The sequence below is a fragment of the Platichthys flesus genome, chromosome 18, assembly GCF_949316205.1.
Source record: "Platichthys flesus chromosome 18, fPlaFle2.1, whole genome shotgun sequence".
Taxonomy (NCBI): domain Eukaryota; kingdom Metazoa; phylum Chordata; class Actinopteri; order Pleuronectiformes; family Pleuronectidae; genus Platichthys; species Platichthys flesus.
The window spans coordinates 7,117,924-7,144,759 of record NC_084962.1 but is presented as its reverse complement, the minus strand read 5'-3'; the positions used below and the strand labels follow the sequence as shown (position 1 = coordinate 7,144,759).

Here is a 26,836-nt window from a genome sequence, read left to right as displayed (position 1 = left end):
TATGCAAACCCCTTTTTAATGGACAGTATTCCTGTGTTAATTCATGCATGGCTGGGTGTTTTTTTTTGGGTGATATTCTTTTAAAGCTTATGCTTCTTCCTTCCTTTAGGAGAAGGCGCCTTTGACAACATAGAAGATGCCACCGCCATTAAAGGACCCTTCTTCCTTTAGGAGAGCTGGGTACTCCAGCTTGATCCTTTACAACAAAGTCTAGGTCCTCAGAGATTTCAGACTTAGAATGAAGACCAATAAAGATATTTGCAATCTAAAGGCGTGTCTAACCAACGCTGCCTTGTTCCCTCCAGCACCCCTGATTATGTCAGAGGCTGTGTACGACTGCGTCAAGAAGATGGGGAAGAAACAGAACAAGGCGCAGGTTCCACCAGCAGCCGAGCCTCAGAACAAGAAGCCCTCAACGAGTAAACCACCCAAGAAACTAAACTCCAGTAATACAGTAGCGCGTCCGACGCACAAGAACCTTGAGGAAGCCCTCAAAGCTGTGAGTAAAACACATTCCCAGGATTTGTCATTGAGCGTGTGAAACCTGTCATTTGAGTAATGTGACACTGAGATTTGTTGACAATCTAAAGGCCAGAGCGAGGAGTTGATCATGGTCAAAGATTTTGAAATATTTGAAGATTCTGTCTGTGAATTTCCAACTTTTCTCCCTAAATTTTAGTTTCAAAAAAAGACAAATCCTCCTCAATATTCGTGTAATATTTTTCCTGATGTCTCTGTAAAATAAATGTATTTTTAAAACCTCAAAGCTGCGCATTTCCTCATACAAACCCCGAAACCAATGCAGCACTGTGGCAACTTTAGAGCAAAATATCACATGTTGAGACACAGGTTCATCTTCACATAACTAACGTGTTGTTTCTGAGGGCACAGACAATACTTATCTGCTCTTCTCTGCTGTTCTCTCTTCAGCTGGATGTCGGGGACCTGAAGCAGCATCTGGCTCACAGTCAGACTCTGTTCCCAGACAATCCATCCTTCTGGGTCGAAAACCTGGCAGAGTACCTCAACCTCAATCTGACTGCGCCGGAGACAGAGCCCACTCACTGCAGCTGCGCTCACGGTCGGTTGTTTTTTTGATCGAGATCCAAATATGCAATGTGCAATTTTAATATATACCTTTTATTTGTCAACAACCTGTCATTGAAAGGTTTTTGCATAAATGTCATATCTTCCTTTTTTCTCCCCTCAGACTACCCATACTGCCGTACAGGGCAGGAGCTGAGGGATGTGATTGAAGGCCTCATCAGACGCTGCAGAGACGTTCTGCCACGTTGCTTCGACCATTGTGTTTACGCCATGCTCACGCAGCTGGACAGGCAGTCAGGTAAATACAGGAGGTTACGTGAGGAGGTGGAAGTGGTTTGGACTTTATCCCTCTTCGTTTGCTCTGTGTACCTTCAGTGTTATTTCCAGAGTAGATTCAGTACTTTCAGTGAAAAGATGAGGAGATGTTTGGAGGATGTAGTTTGTGATGCATATCCTAAATAATATAAATCATTTGTTCAGAACATCACAGGTTATGTGGCAGAATTAACCTAATAAACTGTTTTTAAGAATGTCTGGGGTATTCTTGCTTTAATGAAGCAGCCAATAGTTGTGTGATAATAGGAAATGAGTTGATTAAGAATAAATCGGCTTTGGCATGAAACAAAGGTCCACTTGTACTTTCACCATGGATGCAACTACACCATCAGCATCCTCCAGACCCTCCAATCAAAATAGTGTTACATCTTGATTTTAAGGTTAGAGTATACAGTGATTACCACAGAAGTTAAAAGTTAAACAACAAAATACAACATTGCCTTTCTCCCTCCAGGAGAACCACTTCATGGCTACAGAGTTTGCATCCAGGCAATTTCAAGGGACCAACCCACAATAGCCACCCAACATCTGCCAGAGGTAAGTGTGTGTGTTGACTGATTCACTGCACTGGTGTGTGTGTGATTTCAGTTCCATTGTCCAATGCACTGCATGATTTGTCTTCTGCAATAACTGTGCAGTAATATGTCATAATCACCCCCCCCCCGCCCCCCCGCTTCTTCCTTCCTTCCTCTGCAGTATTTGGAGTTACTGCGGTCGGTTCAGAATCGCCCAGTGAAGTGTTTGACTATCATGTGGGCTCTGGGACAAGCAGTATTGTATGACCTCAGCCAGGGACTAAGAGGTAACTAACAGTCAATTACTCTCCCCCCCCCCCCTTAAACAATTACACACATTCTCACAACTACAAAAAACGTCCTTGAGTTGAGTAAGCACGGTGTTTCATTGTTCTCACAACTTTACTGCTGCTCCGGGTCTGTGCTTTCGCCCAGGTTCCCAACTATCTCTGAGCACAGAAAGTCTGGGAGCAAGTCCAGTTTTGTAGTAAATGATTGGGCAGCAAATTTCAACACAATTTAAAATACTTTACATAGAAAAATGTGTATTTATCCTTTCACGTTTATCATCGCAGTTCAACAGCTATATATGGTTAAACTGGTAAACATCAAGCCTCAATTCCATTTCTTTGTCACATATCAGTCAATATATATGTTGTTATGTATTATAATAACAGAATTGGCCCTTGGGAAAATCCCTTTTCGGCCGGTATCTTATAAAACACCAGGACGGGCTGTTTAAAAATGTGAAAATCCTGTCATCTCATCATCAGGAATTTAAAAGTGATGAGGTGTTTCCTGTTTGAGGCTCAGACTGACTGGACTGAGAAGATATACAAACTTCACCTTAAATGTTTTCCAGTGTAATTTGGGAGAAAAAAAGATTTGCATTTAAATTCTCAACTAAAAATTGCACATTTAGTACATTTAACATGAGACTCAGAGTATTTCCAGGTTTAAAGGTGACTTGCCGAACGGCTGTCATGCTGCTCTTGTTGTCATCACTCAGTTTCCTGTGTCATTGTGTTTCTTTAAATACACCATGTGTTCCTGGTTGCTTTAGCTCTGAGCTGAAAAGACCCAGTGTTGACTCGTTTAATACCAGAACTAACTGGTCCACCAGCACAAGGTGAATCAAGTGTTTCTCTGTGTGTTTCAGTGTGGCTGGGCATCATGTTTCCTGTGCTTGGAGTGAAATCCTTGTCTGCATATGCCATTGCCTACCTGGATCTACTTCTCCTGTAAGTCTGACGGAGTATTATGAGCATTGTGTGTTTCAGTTTTTTCTAGATCCAGTAAAATATAAAACAAAAACCTTCTTTTATTTGTTTTGACATGTTCTTTTTTGGATGAAATGTGATTTAAATGAAACTGAAATCATGATCTTGAATCTCAAATCCTTTTGTTGTCCTCCTTGTTCCAGACATCATCCAAACCTGACAATGGGATTTGACGTCATTGGACCTAAAGAGTTCTTTCCTTTGCTGGATTTCGCCTTCATGCCCAAGAATGCCCTGTCATCAAGGTGAATGGAATCTAATGTAAAAATCTAAACACACGTGAAGGGGTGGAGTTCACTGGGAAAGATCATTTATACCTTTTTATATTTAGTATCGAAACAGTTGTAAGCTCATCATCTCTGCATCAAAGCAAACTGTAGAACGGATTTCATACAATTGAGTTTGAACACACATCTCCCAAAAACAAATAACCCCTTAATTGTTTGTGTCCAGTCTGCAGGGGCAGCTGAGGCGTCTGTACCCTCGACTCAAAATCCTCGCGTTCGGAGCCGAACCAGAGGACACGCTACACCTGTACCTGCCGTCCTATCTGTCCAGAGCCACGTCCCACTGTCCTGAAGACATGAAGAGAGAGGTAGGACACACACATGTACTTAATAAACGTATCTATTGCTCTAAAACATCAACAGGAAACAAGGATTTAGTATCATTCCTCCTGAAATAAAGACAGAAGACACTTTTATTTGTTGGACGTGGCGATTGATTTTGTTTTTTATCAACCTATACACTCACCATTTAACTGTTGTCTTGGAGTTAGAAGAACGTGTTGTTGGTACCGTGGCATTTAACAGATTGTCTTCCTGCTCCCTGCAGCTGCTCAGAAGCATGACAGAGTGCTTGTGTGTGGACGAACAAAGTCTTGACGTATGGAGGGGGCTCTATTCCAAACACTTAGCCCAGTCCAGGTTAGTTATACACACTTCACCCTTCACAAAATGCTCTTATACATACACTGATTTAAACATCTCTACATTTTACAAGTGGTCGAATTGAACTTTTTCCTTTTTAAAGTGTGATTATGAGAAAGCAAACAGTCAAATCTAAACTCCACCAGTAGACGTAGGGGGCCACACATGAGGATGTAGTTAAGATTTTGAAGCTGATTTTCCTCTTTCCTGTTCTCCAGTCTCCTGTTGAATCATTTGTTGAAGTCCTGGAAAGTCCTGCCACCAAAAGTATGACTCCCCTCCATTACACAGATGGTTTATAAGTAATAGAAAAGAATACAGAGAGAAACTGCTGCATGAATTAAGTCGGATATGTAATATTAAAACTAAAAGACTTCTTAGGTCTGACAAATCTTTTAAACGGCCTTTTTAAATCCTCTTGCACTTGACGGCTGTCTTGTGTTTGACCATCTTCAGCTGCGGAAGAACCTCGAAGAGACAATCCTGTCGTTCCGAGTGACCAATGAGGAGATGAGAGACGCCGTTGAGACTCCGGAGCTTCACGAGTGCAATAGACTGTGTCAGGTGAGACGCACAGTGTGAAGCAGAATTTAACCACCGAGCAGATTTATTTATTTAACATGGAAATAAACCTGCGATGCCCAAACTCCCGATTACAACTGCAACAATTAGATTATCAAACATAACTATTGTTTTTGCCACCAGAATCTGCAGGTGAAGATGCGTGGTCGTGGGTTCCCCTGGTCCAAGCTGCTCATGGTTCTTCTGGTCACGTATCTCGCCGGCTTCATGGCCTACGTCGTCACATCTCACGGCTCCTTCACAGGTCCGTCTTTACGGCAGAAGTCCAGATCCCGTCCGGATCTGGACTTTTAGTTTGTTTGTTCTCAAGGTCAATGAATGGTTGCTGTGTGTTTCAGATTCCAGCAAGGCGAGGTATCTGTACAATTCAGGGGTAACGGACGTATCTCAGCAGGCCTGGGGCAAAATAACAGTCTATTCAAAACAGGGCTTCAGGTACAAATCCTTCTTTTAACTCTTTGTCCTATTAACTGTTCATGAAAATCCAACATTTAACTTGTGTTTCAGCTTTTTTTGTAGGTGGGTGGAGACAAACACCTCTTATTATTACTCTGAGAGTGTGCGGGTCCTTGGGCCACTGATGACCCAGGCCATGGAGAAGTCAAAAGCAGCATCCGTTTTCATCTCTGATCACACCACACATTTCATCCTCTGGGAGAGACAAAAGATGCCGCTGGTCATAGAATGGGTAATATAAACAAACATACAAAACTGTCTCTTGTTGATATTTAAGGTGTAATCGCTGATCAGCTCTCTTCTTTGCTCAGGTCTACACCAACACTCTAGACAGTGTGTTCCAGGTGTTGGCGTATGTGAGGGAGCTGCTCCGCCCCCTTTATCTCAACTACATCCTGCCAGCCCTGGCTTTTTTGGGCCTTGATTTATAAGTAATGTTGCTCTGAGTCTCTTTCCATAGCGAATGGAAATAAATCCAACGTTATATTTGGCTTTATTTAAAGCTCTGGTAGATAGCGTGATAGAAACTCACCTGCCTCTGTGTTTCTCTCTTCCAGGGGTTATGACCATCCAGCGCTCTCTCAGCAGGAGCCGTCTTCTGTCTCTTGTTTCTCTCTCTCACGCTCTGTCTTTCTTGCTCTCTCTTTCTCTCTCTCTCTCCCTGAGTTTTCCACCGCAAATTTAAACTGTTGCTTTAACAAATTGTATAATTTATAGAAGGTGAAGGTATGTAGATGATTTATAGTCTGTTTTTTATTTAAAGATATATTAAAAGCAAAAGAAATAGAGAAACTTGCTAAAGGGCAGGAAAAAGAAAAATGTAAGCAATCTTTGTAAGCATTACAAACAGGATGTTGACCATTCGGCTCTGAGGTGTTTTCCATGAGTCACTGTCCAATTTGTATCAAACATGAAGTGACAAATGTCAACAGTTGAAGATTGGCCATTCGATAAAAGTGAGTCTTTAGAAGAGATTTAATTAAAGGAAGATACTACGTTTGACTCCCTGAGCTCTGAGCTCCAGGGTGGTGGAGCCCGGACAGCGAAAGGCCTGGTCACCGGTTTAATACCGAATCATTATCATCATCATCACGAGGCTTTAATAAAAACAAGTTTGAACTTTACTACTGAGGCATCTTGAAAATGGGACCATTTCACTCGTGTCTGAAGACATTTATCTTAACACCAATCTGTTCATTCAGTCGTATCTTGTGCGTCATCCGCATACACGGTAATGATGACACATACAGTTCGGCTAGAACTTTCTCCGCAGAGAGTCAGATTCCTGTTGTTTGTTGTGCCTGCTTTAATGAGGCCTAACCAGATCCATATATGTGTCACGCACCCATTGCACCTTTACTCTCCGGTTCACGAGAATCATGACACAGACCTGAGTTACGGTTTTTCACGGCTTTAGAAGTTTGAACCAAACTGCTCAGCCTCCCGTCTCCGAGCTCATCCCTCAAACGATGGAGAGGCGTGGGAACTCTCCATGACTGAAAATAGGACCCACATTGCCAAGTGGAGCGTGGCGCCACGTAGCTTGATGTGCTTCACACACATCACCCGCCTGTTTTCACCTCAGCTGGTGAAGCGGGAAAAACCCTCCCTCCGTTTATTCAATTGCACTCATCTCCTGGAGCGCTGGATTGGGAGCCGTCACAGAAGCTCGCACACGGGAGCGATAGGCTACGTGATGCAGATGGACATTGTGAATCAGATGTTTGCTTGTGTAAATATATCGGCCGATCGCAACACGCACTCTGCGCTGCTAAGAGGAGCTAAAAGGGTGCCGGCAAAGTCAATGTGACGCCACAAGATCTGATTTCAAATCTGCTGCTGTCAACGATTCCCAGATGAAGCAAAAAGTGTTGTGATTAGGGTTGCAAAGGGACGAACAATTTTCTGTACATTTTCGGAAGCTTTCCGGAAACTTTCCATGGGAATATTGAACGCGGGAATTTTGGGAATTTTTAAAACAAAATAATACGCAAATGAAAAGCTGAACAATAAAACATCATTCAAAACTCTATTTTAAAGATGTATGGAATGCAACACACGCTGCACGTTGAATTTCAACCCTCCACTGTGCATTTCTCCATCACATGCACAGATAATTCCCAGCATCCTGCACACTACAGCAGGGCTATTGAGGCCTGCTGTAGTGTGCAGGACCAGTCCAGGTAAGTTTCGGTGATATTACTGAAGAAAATATATTAGCATGCTGATTGAGGATTGTTCATCTGTTCATCTGTCCTCTTTCTATTCATTTATCCATCAATTGTAAAATATTTTTACCAACTGTTTATATCTCTGGCATTGCATTAGTGTTTTTTTACAAGCTTTTTTCTCATCTTATTCTACAGAACAATTCCATGTGCTCTATCTCATGTATGGAGACATTTCACTCCAGCCAATGTTGAAGGAAAGGCTGTGTACGTTTGCAAATACGAATTGACAAGGTAAATACAGTTAGTATAAATTACCCACACAATTTCCAGTATATTCCCGTTAATTCCCATTGAAAGTTTCCGGTTTTGAATATTCCCGGAATTTTGCAACCCTAGTTGTGATCCATGTGGTTAAACGTTAGTCAATATCTGTTTCGGGTAATTGAGCCACTGACGACATTTTATCAGACTGACAAAAATACACTCAACAAGTTATCATAGGCTGACATGAAACTGGAAGCAGTGAACACAACACTGATCTGAGCACCATCGCACAAAAGGATTATCCTTACATGGTTAAACAAAGCCGTTAATAGACACCGAGTAACAACAAATCGAGTCTCGGTGGTAACAACGTAAAAGTCTATTCTACTGCTTCTGGGCACGTAGAGCAGCATTAGAGGATTTAACTAGACAATGAATCACTGTGACTTTTAAGGTCAAAATAAGAATCTGTATTCTTATTTTGCAGATTGACAGATGTCAAATTTAAGCAGAAACTTTTCGTTGATTTATCATTTAGTCAAACTACGGAAAGGTTATTGGAAACTATTCATCATTGGATCATTGGATGCTTGGACATATTTTTATGTTTCCATTTGGGGAATTTGGTACGTTTAAACACAAGCACCGGACCCAAACGCTAAAGTGGGACAAAGAGGTGGCGTGAAATTTAAAGAGAGATTTCATCAAAGTGATTTAATGAGCATGTGGACAGGTTGTAGGTGAACGGGGCTGAGAGCGGACAGGCCAACGAGGAATCAGGACAGAAGCCAGACTCCACAGGGAGCAGAGCCGAGACACAAAAAACAGGCTGGAGTCACAACAGCAGGTGAGCAGCATGTATCAAAAGGCCCCAAAACAATGCAGGACAAGGCATCTCTGAGATACCACTGGATTTGACCGACACACACACGCACAGACAGAGAGGAGGGGTGACACACACACACAGGACTATTGACGATGAAGTGATCGATCAATAATCCCAATAATGGCTGATCAATCTATAACCCCCCCCCCCCAACATCCTTAAGACAGTACATTTTTTTCATTTTAACTTGTGTGGGAATGTGTGAAGATACATATGTAGAATAGGAAAATAACAAAGTATCTACAGTGAGGGCTGTGTATCTACTCCTGGTGACCAGCAGGGGGAGCTCTATGTCAGTCTCCTCAAACATCCTGTCTATGCTTTTGCAGTGGAGGCTCACTAGGGGACAAAAAATGACAGATTTAGGGGACAAAAAATGACAGATCTAGCATTGTGTTTCTCCCTCACGTTTTTTCATTCCTTTTGTATTAAAGGGTTTGGCCTTTTATGTTAACAGTATCATTTCCTCATTTCACTTTCTGTGAGGAGAAGGACTCAAAGTGAAGCGGGGGACATGGGAATGATGCAGTTGTTTGCAGGAGCAAAGAAAAGTTGCTATGAAAATACATGACCACAATTCAGATTCCAGGTCTGCTTGGGTCAAAACATGCAGGGTCAAATGAACATGTCGTCTGTTTTTCGTTTGGATCCTCCCTGCAAGACAAGATCTCACAATCTGATCCAGGTCTGACCTGCAAAGCCACTTTCCCCCGGCTGGTTTACTACGACCCATCCGCTTCTGTCGCCATGACTACCTCATACCTGGGCATATTGTTTGCCGTGACCTCCGAGCTCGTCTGCATTCTTATCTCCAGAATAACGTGCACTCATAGCTCTGATCCGGGGTCTCTGATCTGTGTAAACGCTGGAGGCTAGGGGCTGTTTGATGTTGTTATGGCTGGCCGGGTGCCGCCTGAGAACGACTGCATCTGCAGGGCCCTCACGTCCAGAAGGTATTGGGTTGGCCGCTCTTTTGATTATATTATCGACAGAGAGGTGGAGGGGCAGGGGGGGAAATTAAGACTCCCACTGGACATGTGTAGACACAAGTTGGTCCAGTCTGCTTAATCCAAAGAATGTGACTTATGCAGACTCTCTGAGGATATTCATGTCCAGCGTCGAGATGATCAGGCTGAATATTGTTCTTGTTTTTGATCAAAAACATTTGCCGGTCCTTGGTTTGCGCAGCACACATTAAAGAGGAAAGAACATCTAGACGTCCTACAAATAATTATGAGATTGGTGGTAAGGATTGAGTGACATTTTTAATTCAGACATCAGCGCCCTCCCCAGGAGACAATGATATAACTTTGGGGATCCCTTTTTCCCCCCCACATAGGATCAGCTCAAACTTTTGCCTTGCCGTGTTCTTTGGTATGTTATAAATTATTCACAATTCAAATCATCACCTCATCAGCTGAACTTTGTGTGTTATGCTATGAGAATAAAGGAAATTCAAAATGTGATCTCTTCTTTCTTTTGCATATTTCTCCTAAATGCTATTGAGCTCAATCTTAGGTCAACATCAGATTTAGTCTATTTTCTCATATTTCTTCCATTTAGCTCCCGACCATTATTCAAGACTTTAATATTCTCATATTTCTGTCTCCCTCCAATTTTCCCTCCAAAGATGTAATTAAGATCCAACTGAAAACTTGATTTGCTTACGCACATCTGAGATTTGTCTCAGTGATCAAATTCTAATCCAAAGAAAACTCAGAGAAGCCAATGAGAACAGCAGATGATTTTATGAATTCTTTTTTCGATTTATGTTAATTGGGGCGAAGTTACCAGGAAATTGTGTTTCGTGAAAATTTACAAACCAACTTTCAGTTTATCCAAGCACATGTTCAACCTCTGTCAACCGACCCTTACCGATGGTTGAATGATTGAAATCAATCTTCCACGAATAAGACAATGATTTATTTCTCATGAGACAAAAAAGAAGGAAACATTTACTTTTGCCTTCCCCTAAAGGTCCAGTGTGTAAGATTTAGGTGAAAGGGATCAATTGGCAGAAATTGAATATAAAAATAATCCTAATGATGTTTTTACCAGTGTGTTTCATCTAAATTGATTTGAAAAGTGTTGTTTGCTTTACCCTAGAAGGGGTCCTTTATATCTAAATACTTTTTATGTACAGGGTAAGGAGGGGTATTCAGCTGCAACAAACAACTTCACCACTAGATATCACTACACTCGACACACTGAACCTTTAACACTTGCAGACATGATTCCTGCTAAATATCACGTGCAGCACGTCAGGATATCGTCATTAGATTTTTGTGGTTCTTGCTTTTTCATCACTAATGAACCACTTGTGAAATGTTATTCTCGCTCCTTAAATTCTCCGGTGGGTGGAGGCTCCATTTCGAGGTGGCTCCTGTTGATCGTTTCAGAACAAGGCCGTCCTGTGTGTCGAGGAATGGGGTGAGTCCACCTCCAGATAATCCATAAGATCCTAAGATCCACTGGCATCCATATAAGTCCTGGAGCAGCTGAAGTGTGGGCCTGAGTTTGTGTGCACGGGCTTCTTGGCTTTTACACAGTATGTGGTTCATGACTTCTGTTCCCCCCCCCCCCCCGTCTGCCTCCTGTGTGTGTGTATGAGTTTGTGTGGGGGTTATTACCCTGATGAACAGGGGGGGGGAGGCAGCCGGAGCGGTGACTTTAAGGGGCCGCACTGTTTGCAGGTTGACCAGCCGCAGAGCACCCAGAGGAAATCTCATGTTCCTGCCAGCCTACAAAAGTAAACAGATCTGAAACCACTGAGGGCTGGCATGAGGCCTGGGCCACCGGCACTATAACCAAAGGAATGACTCACACCACACAAACACACACACTCACACTCATAGACACAGACACATACACACACACACACACTCACGCAAACACACACGCACACATTCACTGACTAACATATAGGTGCACAAGGGGATGCATGCTTTGGTGATGGCCATCCAATCTTTCCACGTTTTGCATGTGAAATAATCCACGCTGAATTGCCACACACTAACGTTGGTGAGCTGGTACGTCTGTTTAACCTCAGTGTACTTCTCCCTCTCTGACACATGCCACCGGTGAAGTGCATTCACCCTGGTTTTCAAGCAACGCATCCTCCCGGTAACTCTCCAGTCTATATATCTGGTAACATCTTCTGGACGGAGAGAGTTTTGAATCTCCCCTTTTCTTCCCTCTTCTGTTTCCCCCCTGCCTCAGTCTCTCTCTGCGTTCCCCCGCGTCCTCACATCTGCGGTTATTTATCTGTTATTCTGCGGCAGCAATGTGGTCAACATGTGTCTGGCTCTGCTCCACGCAGCTCTCATCTATAGTCGACTAAGGAAATCACCGGAGGAGCATAGTAAACCATACCAAGCTCCTTATCGTTTATAACACAGTGGATACATAACAGAGGGATGGAGTTCTAAATATCTCCCTTACTTTAGTACATCCTCCATTAATTGCATCCCACTTTTGACCTAATGTTCTAATGTGAAGGCATTGCCTTGAAGGATAGAAACTATGACCCACTGGATTGAGAGTATCTGAGAGGAGTGTTTGGATTCCATAAGCCTATGGATTTAGATTACCCCGACCTTTGACCTTTAAATCTCACTGTTATTTAATCCTCTAGAAGGACTATAGGTTCGGACATGATGGTGGAAATATGAGTTAGATCAACCTAGAAAAATCAGTGGAGAGGGATGACGCTGGTGGTGGCAGTTAGATGAAGCATGCAGGAGCTTAAGAGGTTAAATGTATGGTACAGCAGGGCTGTTCTGTCTGCCGGGTCAAGTGGAATCACGTCTGCATTACTTTGAGATCCAAGCTGCTTTTTCCTGGAAGTTTTATATCCAATGCCATTCCTTTTGCTTTTGCTTGGATTGAACCATACATGATATATAAAGACAAATGGCATGACTGCTCCCCTGGTAGCTGGCTGCAGTATAGGTCAAAAACCCTGGCTCATCCATGTTAGTGGATTGGACATGGACCAAATTAAAAAGACAAAGCACACATAAATTACAATATGATATAACTGGTCATTTGAGGTAGTTCTTTTCACTGTTGTAAGTCCTTTGTTTTTGTTTTAAATGTGGGAAACATCATGATTGACAGCTGAGACTGAGTCATGATTGGTCGGGTGCATGTATTAGTGGGGACCTCGCTGCCATCGCCCAATCCCCTGATAGCAAGATGACAGTGTTTGTATCTGTAATATTTTGGTTTCATTTCAGGATGGTGGAAGACACGTAGTTCATCTTTAATACAAAATTGGTTTCCTCATTTTGTGTGCTAAGCTGGAGCTACATATTTATATAATGAAGTCCATGTTAAGGATGGGAATAAAGACTTTTCCCCAGAAAGTCAAACTATCGCTTCAAAATTCAAACATTTGTGACAGAGAAAGCCGTATGGTCTGTCCCATTGGCTCTCCTTATATCACCCAGTAGCCTCACAAGGAAGTAACGTGTTTGTACTAACTGAGAAGTCGCTGCACAGTACCTGCTGGAGAGGAAAGGTACGGAAAAGCTTGGTCAGTCAATAAATAGCATAACTGCTTGGCTGGATAAGGGACTGTTCTCTACAGGGCTGTGCTATGCTTGGCTCCACTTCGCGGTATCTGGAGTGTGGAAAAAGAAACGACACACTAAAAAGTCAGGTGAATGCAAGGTCTTTATATATATATTTTGTCAGCATAATTGCAACAACATTTTTTATTTATATAGCACTGCAGTACAACGTAGAATGAAAAACACACTTTGTGTTGCGATATGAGGCATGTGGTTTCCCTTTCAATGCGGGTGCCTTCGTTTTTCAGTCGGATTAGTGCACCATGTTGAGTATAGAGTCATTTCAAAGCTTCGACAAAGTTAAAAAACAAAACAAGAGCAGACAAATAAATACTGTACAACACCATATATGTAATACTAGATTCAGAAATCACAAAAAGATCATGCTTCTCTCCACCGAACGCTGGATATACTCTCATAGAACAACGCAGCATCTCTGGCAAGTTACCCTTCACAATAACACTACCGTTGACAAATGGCGAACATGAGTACATTTTTATATATCATTTGCATGTGTGTAAGCGTGGATTCAAATAAATACACGTGCACACATACACAATTGGATGACAAATGAAAGGAAAACCCAATATAAAGTGTCTTGGGCCACCACAAGTCTCCAGGAGAGCTTCTATTAGCGGCATGAGCTCATCAGGAGGGTTGACACCATTCTTCTAAAAAGATATTCCCTCATTTGGTGTCAAGTGATGAATGATGGAGAAGAACGAGTAACACGCCCATCCCAAATCTCCCAGGGGTGTTCAGCTGAGCTCTGGTGACTGCGAAGGCCATAGCATATGATTCACATCATGGTCATACTCAATGTTTTTATCCGCCCTCATATTCTTTCTGCCTTTGTTAGGTTCCTCTGTTCACATACTCTTTTTTTTTTCCTTCAATTTTTCACCAATCTGTATAGACTTATAAATAAAGGGCCTTCCTTCAAAATTGGTGATTCCAAAATGTAAATGCAAATCTGGAAGCAGAGTTCCTGAAAAAAAAAAAGAACGGTTTTGAGCGAACATCCATGAAATCAGACGGGATAGAAAGGGCCCTCCTGGAGTTTGAGGATATTTCTAAGGGGTTTAAAATGATTGTCACTGGGAGTTTATTGGGGGAGGGATAAAGTCTTAACACATCTACTGCTACAATGCTAACAATGCTCAATGTTTAATATGGTAACACACAGCCCTTTTCAGTTCTTTGTGCTATACCTAACGATGAAAGACTCAAACGTTTCCCATAGGTCTGTGTTGGGCGTGTCCATTTGAATAGGAATGTCCTTTCGATCCAAGCAGCTAAAACTGCAATGACACCTTTCTACCAAACTCAATGTATCGACAACAATAATTCAGATATAAGGGATCTATTTGCCTTTATAAACCGCACAAAAGTATAATCTCCACTTCTAATCTGGATCACACACGATAACACTCACTACTCTTTACCCCGATACACTTTGTACAAAGTCTGATAGTGCTCCGCTGTAGAGGTAAATGAACAAATGTGTTTATCATGGTCAGTGAGTCACCCTGAGAACATTGTAGAGATGCATCGTTGAGCACAATCTACTCACTGTATAGCTGATTATTTCTTTCTCCTGCATTTGCACTGAAGAGACTTAGGAGGTTGGATTTAACACAGGCACCAACAGTCAGATTTTTCAACTCTTTGGCACCCAGATGATATATATTGTAAAAATGTGAGGAAACGGACAACATCAATCTATGTGATGAAACAGTTGAAATCCAATGTGCTGTTACTGACTACAGGCTTTTTTTCGCAATTCTCCCAATCAAGCTTGATAAAGCAATTGCATATTTCAGATTGATTGATAAATAATTTATTTCTCAGGTTCACATCTCAAATTCTTTTATCATGAGAAATTTTTCTTTCCAAAAGATTGTTTGAAATGTACGCTTATGTGAATGAATTTGGCATTTTTGGGTCTATGTGTGTCCGACACCCTTCATTCTTTTCAAAATTTCAAATTTGTTGGAATATGCTTGTGTTTGCTGCATTAATACAGCCCACGTTCATGTATTAATATTACACCTGGTATTAAAATGTGTTTGGGTGAAGGTAATGCAATCTGAAAGTTCTGGACCACTGGAAATGAAAAGGTTTAAATGTGACGCTGTGTGACTAAATTTAACGCAAATGTAAATGCAATTCTGTCGTCAACCCACAAACAACGTGGATGGAAATACTTAATCGCATGTGACAGGCCCAGACCAGCGAGGTAGCAGCTAGGTAGCTACAAGCCATTAGCCAATAAACACATGAATCAGTCCTTCCTCTCCTCAGTCCTTAGCAGTGGACTTCATACAACACACTATTAAATGAAGTAAAGAAGAGAGAAGCAAATAAACACAATAATGCACCTTCCGTCTTCGTCAACTCATTTTTAGATCATTGTTTTCTTTGGGACAATGTTTAGCGGATGTAACGTGAGTTGGATGGAGTCATTAAAGCTCAGTCAGATCTCAGGCCACGTCACATGTATATATACGTGACCACTCACGTACAACTGGGCATGCACATGCTAGAGTTAACGAGAAGGAGTGTGCGTCTCACTGGACAGAGGAACTGATGCAGATTACTAAAAAAGTAGCTTGTCTCAGATTCTAAATTCACAACAGCTGTTAGCAAAGACAACAGGGTCCGCAATGCTTATAATTGACTATCCATGCTGCGTTCTACACGGCTAGCTGAGGCTAATGCCCCTTCCAAAAGGGGGTCATGTGATAAGAACCTGATGAATCAGCAGACGTTATGTCATGAGTAAAAAAAACAAATCAGCCGTCAGTTGTGAGTGTTTACGTCATTGTCTTTTTTACTGCTCGTCCATACTAAAACACAGCTGAGGAGTTTGCAAACTTAAACACGGCTGCATTGTTTCCAAACATCTCTGTTTTAGTGGCTCTGAAACTCTTGACTAGTGAGGATGCCAGGCTTATCTGTAGCGGAGTCGATGCATTTGTGAATGTAGCATCAGTGACACTGGAGTCACACATTAATACCAGGTGTAAATGTCATCACATTCAAATGGTATCTCGATAGAAATCTGGTCATGAGACTCTTACTGCCAGGTGTAAATGGAGTCATACATTTCCTAAGGTAAAACTTCCAAAAAGCATGATCAGGATGTTTACCATGTGTTGCTATGGTCAATCACAAGCGCTCCAGGACACCGTCAAAGAAGCCAGTAGGTAGACATCACGCTCACACGCACCCAGGAGAGTGCAGTGAATAAAATGAAACAGAGCTTGATGTCATGCCAGATGTGTAAATGGTTGGCAAGCAATGGGAGAACACTGCATTTTTTTCCATTCATGTAATTCAGTTCGGTTCAGTTGAGCCTGTTGTCAGGACACGGTGCCAAATCCTAACTTGAGACAGCCACACTTCACCGTCATTTCTAAACCCCACACATCTGCCAATCACAAAAGTGCATTTCCTCTGAGTCATCAATGCATGATGAGTGGCTGATGCATGGTTTAGATGTAATATTTTCGTGACTTTCAAGGTAGACAGCCTCCGTTCAAATTAGGATTGGGCCCTCTGACTCTCTGAGTGAAGTTGTACATTTGGCTGTGGTCCCTCAGTACTCCCTGGCCTCTTCTAGTTCGTTCATGAACACGTCTTCATGGGGGTTTGCTGGGCAGCTCTGCCCATTGTTGGGTGGACGCACCGCATGGAAGCGACTCCAGTCTCCCTTGCACAGGATCCAAGGCAGCACGTCCACCTTGAAGTGTAGCTCGGGTGAGAACTCAGTGCTAATCAGGTTCGGCGTGCCTGCGCCTTTACCCCGCGTGATCAAGCGCCCGCGTTCGTCATAACAACAGTGCTGCGCTGCCAGAGTGGACAAGTCACCAGAAAGCGCTGAGCGGATGCAGCTACGCGCTGACGGCTTGTAGATGTCCAGGCGCTCCTTCTGGCCACTGGCATCACGCCAGCGGAACTGCCGGCCATGAGTCTCGTCATAGACACTGACGACGGTGTATCCTACTTCAGAGGGGTAGGAGCAGGGGCAGCCGGGCAGCTCGGACAGCATCTGGTGGAGGTACCTCTGTAGGAAGTCACTCTTGCAGTTGAGCCACTTCTCACAGCTGTCCACATCTGTTGAAAAGAGGACGACAATACCACATAATGTTACGGTTGTTCATGGTAGAACTACATAAACATCTATAGCTGCTTGCAGACACGCACTGAACTCCATCTCCTGAAATTTAATTGGAGGGGCTGCATGTGAGAGAGCAAATTACAGAGCGAGAGGCTGCAGACTTTTTTTCCAGTGGATTCATCGCGTAGGAGACACAGACAAATATGTCAACTTGGAATGACAACAAGATGTGTGAGCTTACGGTGATGAGGGCCTGTGTCAAAATGTGATTTGGGCAGCGTTATGTCCTACCTCTACCTGCAGTGCCCTTTGGGATACCCTGGTGAAAGTCTGGATCCAATTGTGCAGACATTCTCCGGGGGTTTATGTCTGACAATTCAGTGAGCCAGTCCTATTACCCTCGTGACATGTGTGGCATGCTGCTACTAGAGCATACTTAGCCAAGCATGTTCAATCAAATAAAAAATCTAACCGAGAATTGGCTTGTAAAATTGTGGACTTGCAAAGAGTCAAGAGTTTTCGTTAGAGTGTAAAATATGATCCTGTAAACAGACGAAAGATGTAATTCTTCATTAGACTCACCTGTTCCAAATGGCTCGGTGCCATTCTCCATCTCGAAAGGAAAAGGTTCTGGCACAGTGTTGACATCACCTACAAAAAGGAGAGTAATACGTAAGACGTGGATTAAAAACCAACCGGAACATAGAAATGATGTAAACCGAATTGGTTTGTAATTGTATTTCTTTAAATTGCAAGTCTAATCTCACCGGGGCAGGGCTCCTGGTCACACCTAGAGGCTTCTGTCAGAGTGCAGGAGTATCCACAAGACTTCGTCCTCTTCCTCTCACCGTGTCCACACGTCACCGAACAGGGAGACCAGGAAGTCCATTCATCCGTCTCCTTTTCTGTGGGAGAGATAATTCAGTGATTAGACACTCCATTTGACTTGGAGAGATTAAAATGAAAGCATTAAATTATTGCAAAGAGGTGACTTCTTTTAACAAGCCCATAGGAAGCAGCTTTAAGGTGTCATGTGAAATTATAAACAAAAAGAAAAGCACCTGACAGTTTTGTACTGAAGTAAACCCTGCATGTCTGATCCACAATGTGTTTTCTTAGTTTCTTCGAGTTAAATGGCAGTTTTCCGCTACTCTAACCTTTCCCATGCAAACCCATATTCTTTTTAAAACGGCTTTAAATTAAAGAGGGAAGCTGTGCTGTGGCTGTCTGCCTCCGCACCACGTTTCCTTGTGGCGTTAATAATACTGAAAACAAGTCATTCTTGATTAAAGGCGAGGTGGGTGCAGAAATACCAGCCTGGGTGTAGCGAGCACCCAATTTGACTCTGTGGGCGCTGCCAGCTCGCCATGTGGCCAAACGAGAATAAGGTCTCAGGAGAGTCTTAATTACAGAAGAAGCGAAGGCAGACATCCTTGATTTATGTTCTCCGAGTCTTTAGATGTGACCACTTAATAGGCATTGTTGCCCGTCGTTGGCTCGTCTGCATGTGCAGAGTGTCTTTATATTGGCAGATGGAAAAGGGAAAGGATATATAGGGTTCAAATACTCAGGTTTTACTCAGGAGACTTGCTACTGAGTTTTGAGGTTACGTTGCAAAGTTTGTACAACTACAACTCCGTAAAAAGGCAGTCAAGGCAAAAATATGGGAAAGGTCTTTAAAGATGCTCTAGGCTCTGGTAGATTGTGCACTAATTTACAGTAGGACTCACACACATTGGCCTAAAAACTGTCATCAAACTTTACTCTTCTTTCAGCATGTACACCTACTGTACTCTCCCTCTCTCCCTCCCTCTCTCCCTCTCTCTCTCTCTCTCCCTCTCTCTCTCTCAATATTTACTATTTTTACCAGCGAATTAGTGGCCTGTGCAAACTGAGACAACATTTTTTCCCACCAGAGGAAGGCAGAATTAAGAGGGGGGAAAAGAGCAGTAAAGGTTATGCAGGACCCTGAAAGCCCCCGAAATTCTTGAACAGGCTCAAAAGGCAGAGCCGCCGAGGCCAGTGAGGGCCGCCAGGGTCTGGGGTGGGTGAGGGGGGGGCCCATGGGGTCCCGGGGAAGGATGAAAGAGCCGGCCGGACGGCCCCTGTCATTCTGAGTTCCCAATCTGCCCTCTAATTGTTCACAAGCAGTGGGCTGTTTTGTCCCAGGGAACATTGCCGGCCTCACGCTGCCATTAGCAAGCGCATCTGACCCATCTTCAAAAGGCAGGCCTCCGCGACCAGCACGACCAGTGTCGACTTCAAAGTGCCCATAATCCACAATGTCCTGATGGTCGAGTGCTCATGCTGCCACGCATGCTGGCATCATTTTGTTGTCTCTTACTGTGAAGACAGTTATTGTGCAGCTCCCCTGAGCCGCCCTGTTGTCTCTCTCTCTCTCTCTCTCTCTCTTTCTCTGTCCTTTTTCACTTTCTGTCTCTCCTCCCAGACATTCACATCTCTTTTTTGAAAAAAAAAAAAATTGAATGATTGAATCGCTTACTTTCCCTTTTTTTACTTTTGGTTAAACCTGCATATTGTGCTTTTTTTTCTTTTTTGGCATAATTTGGTGCCTTAATGAATTGTATGAGCGAGTGTACCACTTGGCAAAACGAACCATAGTAGCTCTGCATTGGATCCCAGCCCTCATTCCAATGAGTGTCCCAGTCTCCGCCCACTCCGCTGGGTAAGGGTTCCTCGCTGCCATAATCCAGCGAATAGTCTTCCTCCTCCTCTTCCTCGCCAGTTTCCTCCATGCCCGACCGGTTGTTGCTGTCCTCGCCAGAATCGGCGTCGGTGTAACTCCAGAAAAGAGGCCAGAAAAGCTTCTTGCCGCCGAGCCAATCTACTGTGGAAGAGGGGGAGGAGGAAGAGGAGGGCAGCCATTCTTTTTCCTTGGCCAGGTCCATCTCTACCTCCATCTGAGGGTCGTCCACAACCTCAATGGTCACCTGCGTAGGAATGAAGAGAAGGGGTTTGAATGTTGTCCCTCTCTATCATTAAAACGGCAGTACCACCACTACCTTCAGGCTGCTTTAGTGCTTGACTTACAAGCTCTTTAAGAAATCAACCATCTAAAATCGGCGGAGGAGTACTTTAGCAGGCGAACACTCTCTCCCCTGATCTAAGTCAGCCGAGCAGACGTAATCATGAGCATTCAGCCAACAGCAGTCCTCTCAGGGAGAGAATTTGAGCATTTATTCTGGATAACTACCTCTCATTACCTCAACATGACTCATCCTAGATGCTGCAGAGCTTCCAAGGGGCCTGCTTCAACTGATGTGAAGACCAGGCAACAGGAAGATTACAGGGGAAATCTTTTCATAATTCTTTTGACCTCAACGTCACAGTTAGGAAGGAAATATGGTAATAGGATTGGGTTTAAATTTTCTCAGTTGAGCATAACGTTAGTGTCAAAGAAGAGCACATCTGGACAATATGCTACATGATAAGACATTTCATCTGTCTCTGTGCTTGATGTAGACGTGGGCCGGCATCATTACGTCCCTTGAACCACATCCTGATTATGTTGACCTGAGCAAAAGAGGATACCAGCTATTTGAACTTCTTGGCAATTTAGAAGCAGATGATGAGGACAGTTCAGTCGTCAAGATTAGACTGAGATTGTTCATTTTGCTACACATCAAGGAAATAAATCATTTTAGAGGATAAAAGAAACAACTCAACTTGTAATTCTCCTCATATAAAGTGTTTAAATTTAACCAATAATTAACCACTTCTTGATTACTGTACGACTGAAGCACACCAACTATTCCTGAATTGTTTTTGTTTTATTTTGTAGAGAAATACACTGTATTCCTGACACTCTAAATATCTTCAAGGATGTCTTAGAAGCTTAACTGCTGGATTTGAACAGATACAGAAATATGTGACACCTGTCACTCTCCGCTCACCTGTATGTTGGGGTTCTGTGAGTTGATGTCAGCGTTGGCCAGGTCTGGAAAGTTCTGGAGATCCAGGATGAAGGGTTTGGTCTCCTCCTCAGGCTCAGGCTGTGGGAGAACCCCAACGGAGCGGTGTTGCGGGTGCGACCACCTCCTCTGGTGGCTGTGTGGCTCGGGTAGCAGACTCTGCACCTGGTTCTGCTGGTCCAAAGTCTCAGGGACATACTGGACCCCACTGTTATGAACAGCGTGGCCATGACCCTGATATAAAGAAAAAAATCAAGACATAGATGGGTTATTGGATGTTCTAATCAGGAAGGATTTAAAAGATTACATTTATTCTTTCATCTATGCTGACGATGTGCAGACATAACCTTCAAAATGGGCAACTGGGACAAGCATAAAGTAGTCACTGATACACATGCAAAACACAGGGGCTATTTTAATGCTATTGAGTCAAATAAATCCATCATTTATTCGTACTCATTGAGGTGTATACAACAATTAGCGCTCTGTTTCCGAGAAGAATCCTTGAAACCATCTACCTTCTCATGACTTGGTCAGCAATTCCAGAAAGCCCCTGAGGCATCCAACTAAACAGCCAAGTGACCAACCAGCCTTCGTTCATTTCACTCTCATCTTTTTTTCCCACAACAGTCATGGCATCCAGGCAGCGGACAAAGAGGGGCCTGTGCCAGAGGGATCCTCTTTTAGCTTTAATGAGAGGGCCTGGGAGGCGTGGGACCCCTGGGCTGGTGCAAGTGTGTCTGAACCTGCTGTGCTGCCACTATGGCCACCGCTTGATGTGACCTTCCAGGTTGTGCAGTGTTGGTCCCTGAGACTAATGGTATTATATATATGATATTATAATGGAGGTGAGCTTTACTGTAGCTGAAATACAGTCACTAAAAGGGGGTTTTGACAGCGGTCTGATCCTCCAGGGGGAATGACTCTGTTTCACCTCTAATAGAACATACATCCTCCCATTTCTGATACTGGTCACAACCGAAAAACCAAACTATACCAAACTCTGATGAATCCTGCGGTGTGCTATTCACTCATTAATGTACCGAACACACTTAAGTGGCATGACCATATGATTGGACAGGACCTTGGGTTTGGACCTAAGCCAGTTTGCGGTCTACTAGGAGCAAACCAGCGGCAGTTAGAGGGGCTAAAGAGGAGAAAAAAATGTCTGAATTAATGACCAGTCGGTTGATGATTTATAGTTATGGCCTCTGGAACGGGGAGTACTTTTCACTGACTGCTTGTGATTGTCCCATAAAGAAGTTATGCGGTCGGACGAATCCAAGCATGTGAAACACAGAATGCCTGTTTAGAGGAGAAGCCTGTCAGGCATGATAAACGATGGATGAAGAGTTGGCCCCCTCCCCACATATCTGTGAACTAGTGATGACAAGTAGATAACCTTTTGGGGATGGTTAGCGTTTCTAACTGTAATTTCATCCGCCATCTGAAGCGAATGCATCGCCATATTGCAATAAATCCAAATTGGCCATTTACAACAGACATTTTGAACACATTCTAATACTAAATGCAAAATATTGCAATAAGTACTAATGCTAGTGTAAATCTTAAAATACAATATGCAATGTGTAGAGAACCTGGTTAATAATCTGCCACTCTTCTTATAATCTGCCACTCTTCTTATAATTGTTTAAACAAAACGTTCCCAGTTAAAGCCTCAGAATTGTAAATATTTGCTGCTCATCTCTTTTTTAACAAGTAATTTGACAATGTCACCTTGGAACTCACCATTTCCTGACATGTTATACTGTCGAATCAATAAATGATTATTCAGCCAATTACTGAATCCTAGAAATAATCTTTAAATAGCATCAGAAAGCTTTTAAGTTGTCCTTGCATGTGTTATTTGGTGAGTTAGTTAGTTATTTATCAAGTTAGACTTTAATCTTCATATCAATTCTTTGTGTATTATCCATGTGTAAGCTTTTTCATACAGGAATGCACCTACACCAAGTTGTATTGCCAATACCTCCAATTTAACCTATTACTTCTAGCCTTGTCTAAATAACAAATAATAAAGATCCGGCTTCTCTCATATTTACCCTGATTTCTGCTGCCTGATAAGACAGCATGATCACAAGGCTACTGGCCGGTTATTAGCTCGAGTGCACTGAGCAGTGTCCGTGTACACCTCTCTCACACATGGCCTTACACCAAAGGACTGACGCATGTTCACAAGAAAGACTAAGTCCAGAGTCATGAGAGGCCACATACTTTCACACCCTCCTCATCTCGTCCTGTTACACATCTGGATCCTGTATTCTCTCGCCCCGTATATCACTCTCTCCTCCGTCCTCCCTCCCCCTCGTTCTCTCTGATCCTGCTCTCTTCCTCTCAGTAGTGGAGCTGTTCTGATCAAAGGCCCCGATGGCCGATGGCGTGCAGCACGTTTAACTGGGGGACTACACGGATGCAGCAGGGGACCTCAGACCGGCGTGGAGACTGGCTGCTCTCCACAGAGAGACATCAATGACCAATCCACCCCCGTTTGGCACAGCGCTGTTGTCCCCTTTTCAAGTGGCTGACAAGAATGGATCCATTTTGAGCTACTGCTGTCGCTGCTGCTGATGGTGACACACATTCCGGTTTCGGGAGAGCAGGACGGGACGGGGCTGAGGTGAAGGATGTCAGCGGGATCTGGTGGATTCGGGGGAGGCAGACGGTGTGGCAGCCCTGATTTATGCGCCCGCGGATATCAAAGGCCTCCGCACTTGGCCGTTTCCAAACCATTACAGAAGAACAATAAACTATGGGAGCTCTTTGATCGCCGACTCTCTCGCGAATGGAAACGGGACAACAAATGCATGCCTGGTCGAATCGGGGTGAGGTTGTGGAGGTTAAGCTGGGAGGTGGGGGGGTTGGGGGGGGGGGGGTAGAAAACAGACAGGGCGATCAGGACAAACGATATTTGGGAAAAGAGGCCATTTCAAAACAAACTCTTGCTTCCCCTTTGCCAAGAGATGGGGGGTAAAAAAAAACAGGAAATTCCACATTAACACAATAAAGAACCAATGTAAACAATCAGACGGATGACACTTGACCCCCCCCCCCCCCCCCCAGCCCCCCAGCGAGGGATGCCTAGGGTTCGCCTTATTCTGGTTACATAAGCATCTCGTTACTGGGCACCCGCTTTACTGAGCCCTCCCCTCCTCCTTCTCCCTCCCTCTAATCTCCCCTCTCCATCCACCACTTACAGACACGCATCCAGCAGGTCACAGGCGGAGGTACGGAGTCACCAACTGCAGCCTTTTCGGTGAATGAACAGAACAATCTCAACAAGCCGCAGTGAGATATTCCCCCCCCCCCCCCCCTCAGTAATCATTCCCCTCCCTTCTTCCCTCCCTGCCTCCCTCGCCCTCCCCTTTCCCTCTCTCCGTGTCTCTCCCTTTTGCTTTGACATCAATCAGTCAGATGATGAGAGAGAGAAGGTCCCAATAGGGCATCCATGGGAGGCCACACAAGAAGGAGCCGGTTTCAAAGGCAAAAAACTCAACCCTGACGCAAACACACACAAACAGACTTTGATATCCAAATATGTCCGCGTGTAACACAAACATTCCCGTAGACACACACAGGCACAACACACTACACAGTGTGTGTGTGTGTGTGTGTAAAGCGAGAGAGAGAGAGAGAGTTTAGATTTATTATAGCAGGATGTATGCAGAGGGATGGCAAGGTTTACTATACATGGAGAGAAGAATGGAACAAAAGAGAGCAACACTTATCTACTCACTGAATTGTATTAATTACTTGATGAATGTTTTAATAAGGTTTAAATACACAGTGCAATGTGGTAAATGACACAATTACTAGCCTAACTAATAAGGTGCAGGTTCTTAATTGTAGAGCGTTTGGTCTTTGATAACAGTTATTACAATTTTATGTGTAGTAAAAGCCGCAGAGGAACTTTTTTAAACTTTGGGTGAAAGTTTTCTGGGATGTTAGAATGATATCGTCACTGTTATTTTTCTGTATGAAAGCAGGTATCGTAAATGACAATCACTGAATACTAAAGGTACTTAAACGTAGTGTGTTTTGTCCTAAATGAAAGTTATCCTACAATAAATGTGTAATAAAAGCTACGCAGGAACTTTTTTAAACTTACATTAACGTTTTTCTGTGATGTAAATATGATAAACTTAGAAAAGCCTGTGTTGTATATGGCACGCAGCTACTCTATACCTTAGCTTACATCATTCAAGTTAAATAAACAGTTATTCTCAGATTATTTGACATTTTTATGTGTAATAAACTAATAGGAACTTTTTAAAACTTAAATTAAAGTTTTCTGTGAAGTTAGCGTGATATTGCCGCCTTTATTTCAAAGAACTCTATGACAGCATGTGTTGTATATGGCACACAATTACTAACCGACATAATTAAAGTTAAATAAACAGTTGTGATTAGATCAGTTTCACGCGTAATAAAAGCTACGCAGGAACTTGTGAAATGACAGTTTGTCCGTGACGTGTGACGTTGACAGTGTTTTAATAAAAATGTTATATTTGTTTTTGAAGGGTTCTGTGTTAATAGTTTAGCCGTTGGCTGAAACCTCGTCAGCTCTAGTCAGTGACAGGTGAGGTTCTACGAGTCGCAGCTGCTTGGAACTTGCTCCCCTATGAGGGAAAGTAAAGAAAAGCCACAGAAACTGATCCAGGGGGGAGAATCGAACGTACCTTGTGGGCGACACTCTTGTGTCTGGTGGGGAAGCCCGAGCCCAAACTGAGCAGGAGCACCGACCAGAGCACGAGCAGCAGCTGGAGTCTCCTCGCGACCTCCTGACGCATGTTCTCCGCTTCTTCAACGTTTGAATGAAGGACAAAAAAAAAAGACAAAAGTTCTCTGACGCTCGTGTCCAACTCTTCACCGTGGACGACTTGTTGTTATTGTTGTTGTTGTTGTTTCGGAGGAAGCGGCGGTGCGTCGGCAGCTCAGACTCGGGACAGACCCGGCGTCGGGAGGTGTGGGACTTTATGAAGATGCGCACCAGCGTGGAGAGGTGGCCCGCGCGCTGTCCATATCTGGCACCGGCGCCTCCTGCAGCAAATGTCAGTCCGTGTGTCGGCTCGAGTCCCGCTGGTGCTGCTGCTGCTGCTGCCTCTTCTTCTTCTTCTCTACCCCATAAACAAACCACCGAGCTTTAAGTACCACAAACGAGTCGGATCACCCCACGCACGATCTGCCCGTCCGCACCGGCGCCCGCGTATTCTGCCGCTTTACAACCCGTGAGTCATCCCGGTGTGGGTGGGTGGATGTTTTCTTCCGATGCATTGACATCTGGAGTTCATCGCACGCTGCGCCTTTTTTCTTTAGCTGCGATGCGCTAATCCATTATCCTGCTGAAGTTCATCCACTGGTTCCAGTGCGCGCGCGGGTGTGTGTATGCGCGTTTGTGTGTGCAAAGCTCCAGCCAACCGGGCTCGGTAAACTTGCCTTTTACGCACGCATTGTGCTGCAGGAGTTTGGGGCTGGAGGCTCACAGCTGTGAGGAGGGGGGGCCACTGGGTTTATGGATCATTTACAAGGTTAAATTGACTCATAACCCAATAATCCAAACAAATACTGACATCTTCATATCATCGTTAATAGTGACATTTAAATCATCTTTAAAAACTTTTTGGGGAAGTTTTTACTTAACTGTTTTTATCTATTATTATTGTTTCTTTTTATAATTTTCCTTTGTCATCGATTTTAAATGATGTTGATTTGTTGTCCTTGAT

At 43.6% G+C, this 26,836-nt stretch overlaps 2 protein-coding genes and 1 long non-coding RNA gene across 3 annotated transcripts; 2 read left to right on the top strand and 1 right to left on the bottom strand.

The window, feature by feature from the left end:
* Window positions 1–238: 238 nt before the first annotated feature.
* On the top strand, window positions 239–4,983 carry tmem214 (transmembrane protein 214). Its single transcript, XM_062411984.1, has 12 exons — window positions 239–499; window positions 931–1,081; window positions 1,211–1,345; window positions 1,838–1,920; window positions 2,080–2,185; window positions 3,058–3,139; window positions 3,322–3,423; window positions 3,632–3,773; window positions 4,013–4,104; window positions 4,326–4,374; window positions 4,564–4,671; window positions 4,813–4,983. The coding sequence occupies exons 1-12, from the start codon at window positions 239–241 to the stop codon at window positions 4,981–4,983; spliced, it is 1,482 nt and encodes a 493-aa protein (XP_062267968.1).
* Window positions 4,984–5,024: 41 nt separating this feature from the next.
* LOC133973123 (uncharacterized) lies at window positions 5,025–7,078 on the top strand. The gene is made up of 3 exons (XR_009924532.1): window positions 5,025–5,124; window positions 5,197–5,377; window positions 5,457–7,078. It is a non-coding gene; the product is annotated as an uncharacterized LOC133973123 (long non-coding RNA).
* An 8,351-nt stretch (window positions 7,079–15,429) lies between these two features.
* On the bottom strand, window positions 15,430–26,311 carry ism2b (isthmin 2b). The gene is made up of 6 exons (XM_062410738.1): window positions 25,793–26,311; window positions 21,078–21,329; window positions 19,781–20,114; window positions 17,931–18,068; window positions 17,746–17,814; window positions 15,430–17,159 (listed from the first exon to the last, which is right to left on the bottom strand). The coding sequence occupies exons 1-6, from the start codon at window positions 25,901–25,903 to the stop codon at window positions 16,642–16,644; spliced, it is 1,422 nt and encodes a 473-aa protein (XP_062266722.1). The 5' UTR covers window positions 25,904–26,311; the 3' UTR covers window positions 15,430–16,641.
* Window positions 26,312–26,836: the final 525 nt, after the last annotated feature.

What these genes read in the sequence shown, in the direction of transcription:
- tmem214 (XM_062411984.1), top strand. Translation starts at nt 239, where the DNA reads ATGAAGACCAATAAAGATATTTGCAATCTAAAGGCGTGTCTAACCAAC. An exon ending in CCTCAGCCAGGGACTAAGAG is followed by an intron (nt 2,186 to 3,057) that starts GTAACTAACAGT and finishes TGTGTGTTTCAG; the next exon opens with TGTGGCTGGGCATCATGTTT. An exon ending in TACCTGGATCTACTTCTCCT is followed by an intron (nt 3,140 to 3,321) that starts GTAAGTCTGACG and finishes TCCTTGTTCCAG; the next exon opens with ACATCATCCAAACCTGACAA.
- ism2b (XM_062410738.1), bottom strand. Translation starts at nt 25,903, where the DNA reads ATGCGTCAGGAGGTCGCGAGGAGACTCCAGCTGCTGCTCGTGCTCTGG. An exon ending in CACAGAACCCCAACATACAG is followed by an intron (nt 20,115 to 21,077) that starts GTGAGCGGAGAG and finishes ATTCCTACGCAG; the next exon opens with GTGACCATTGAGGTTGTGGA. An exon ending in TCCAATGCAGAGCTACTATG is followed by an intron (nt 18,069 to 19,780) that starts GTTCGTTTTGCC and finishes TCTCTCCCACAG; the next exon opens with AAAAGGAGACGGATGAATGG.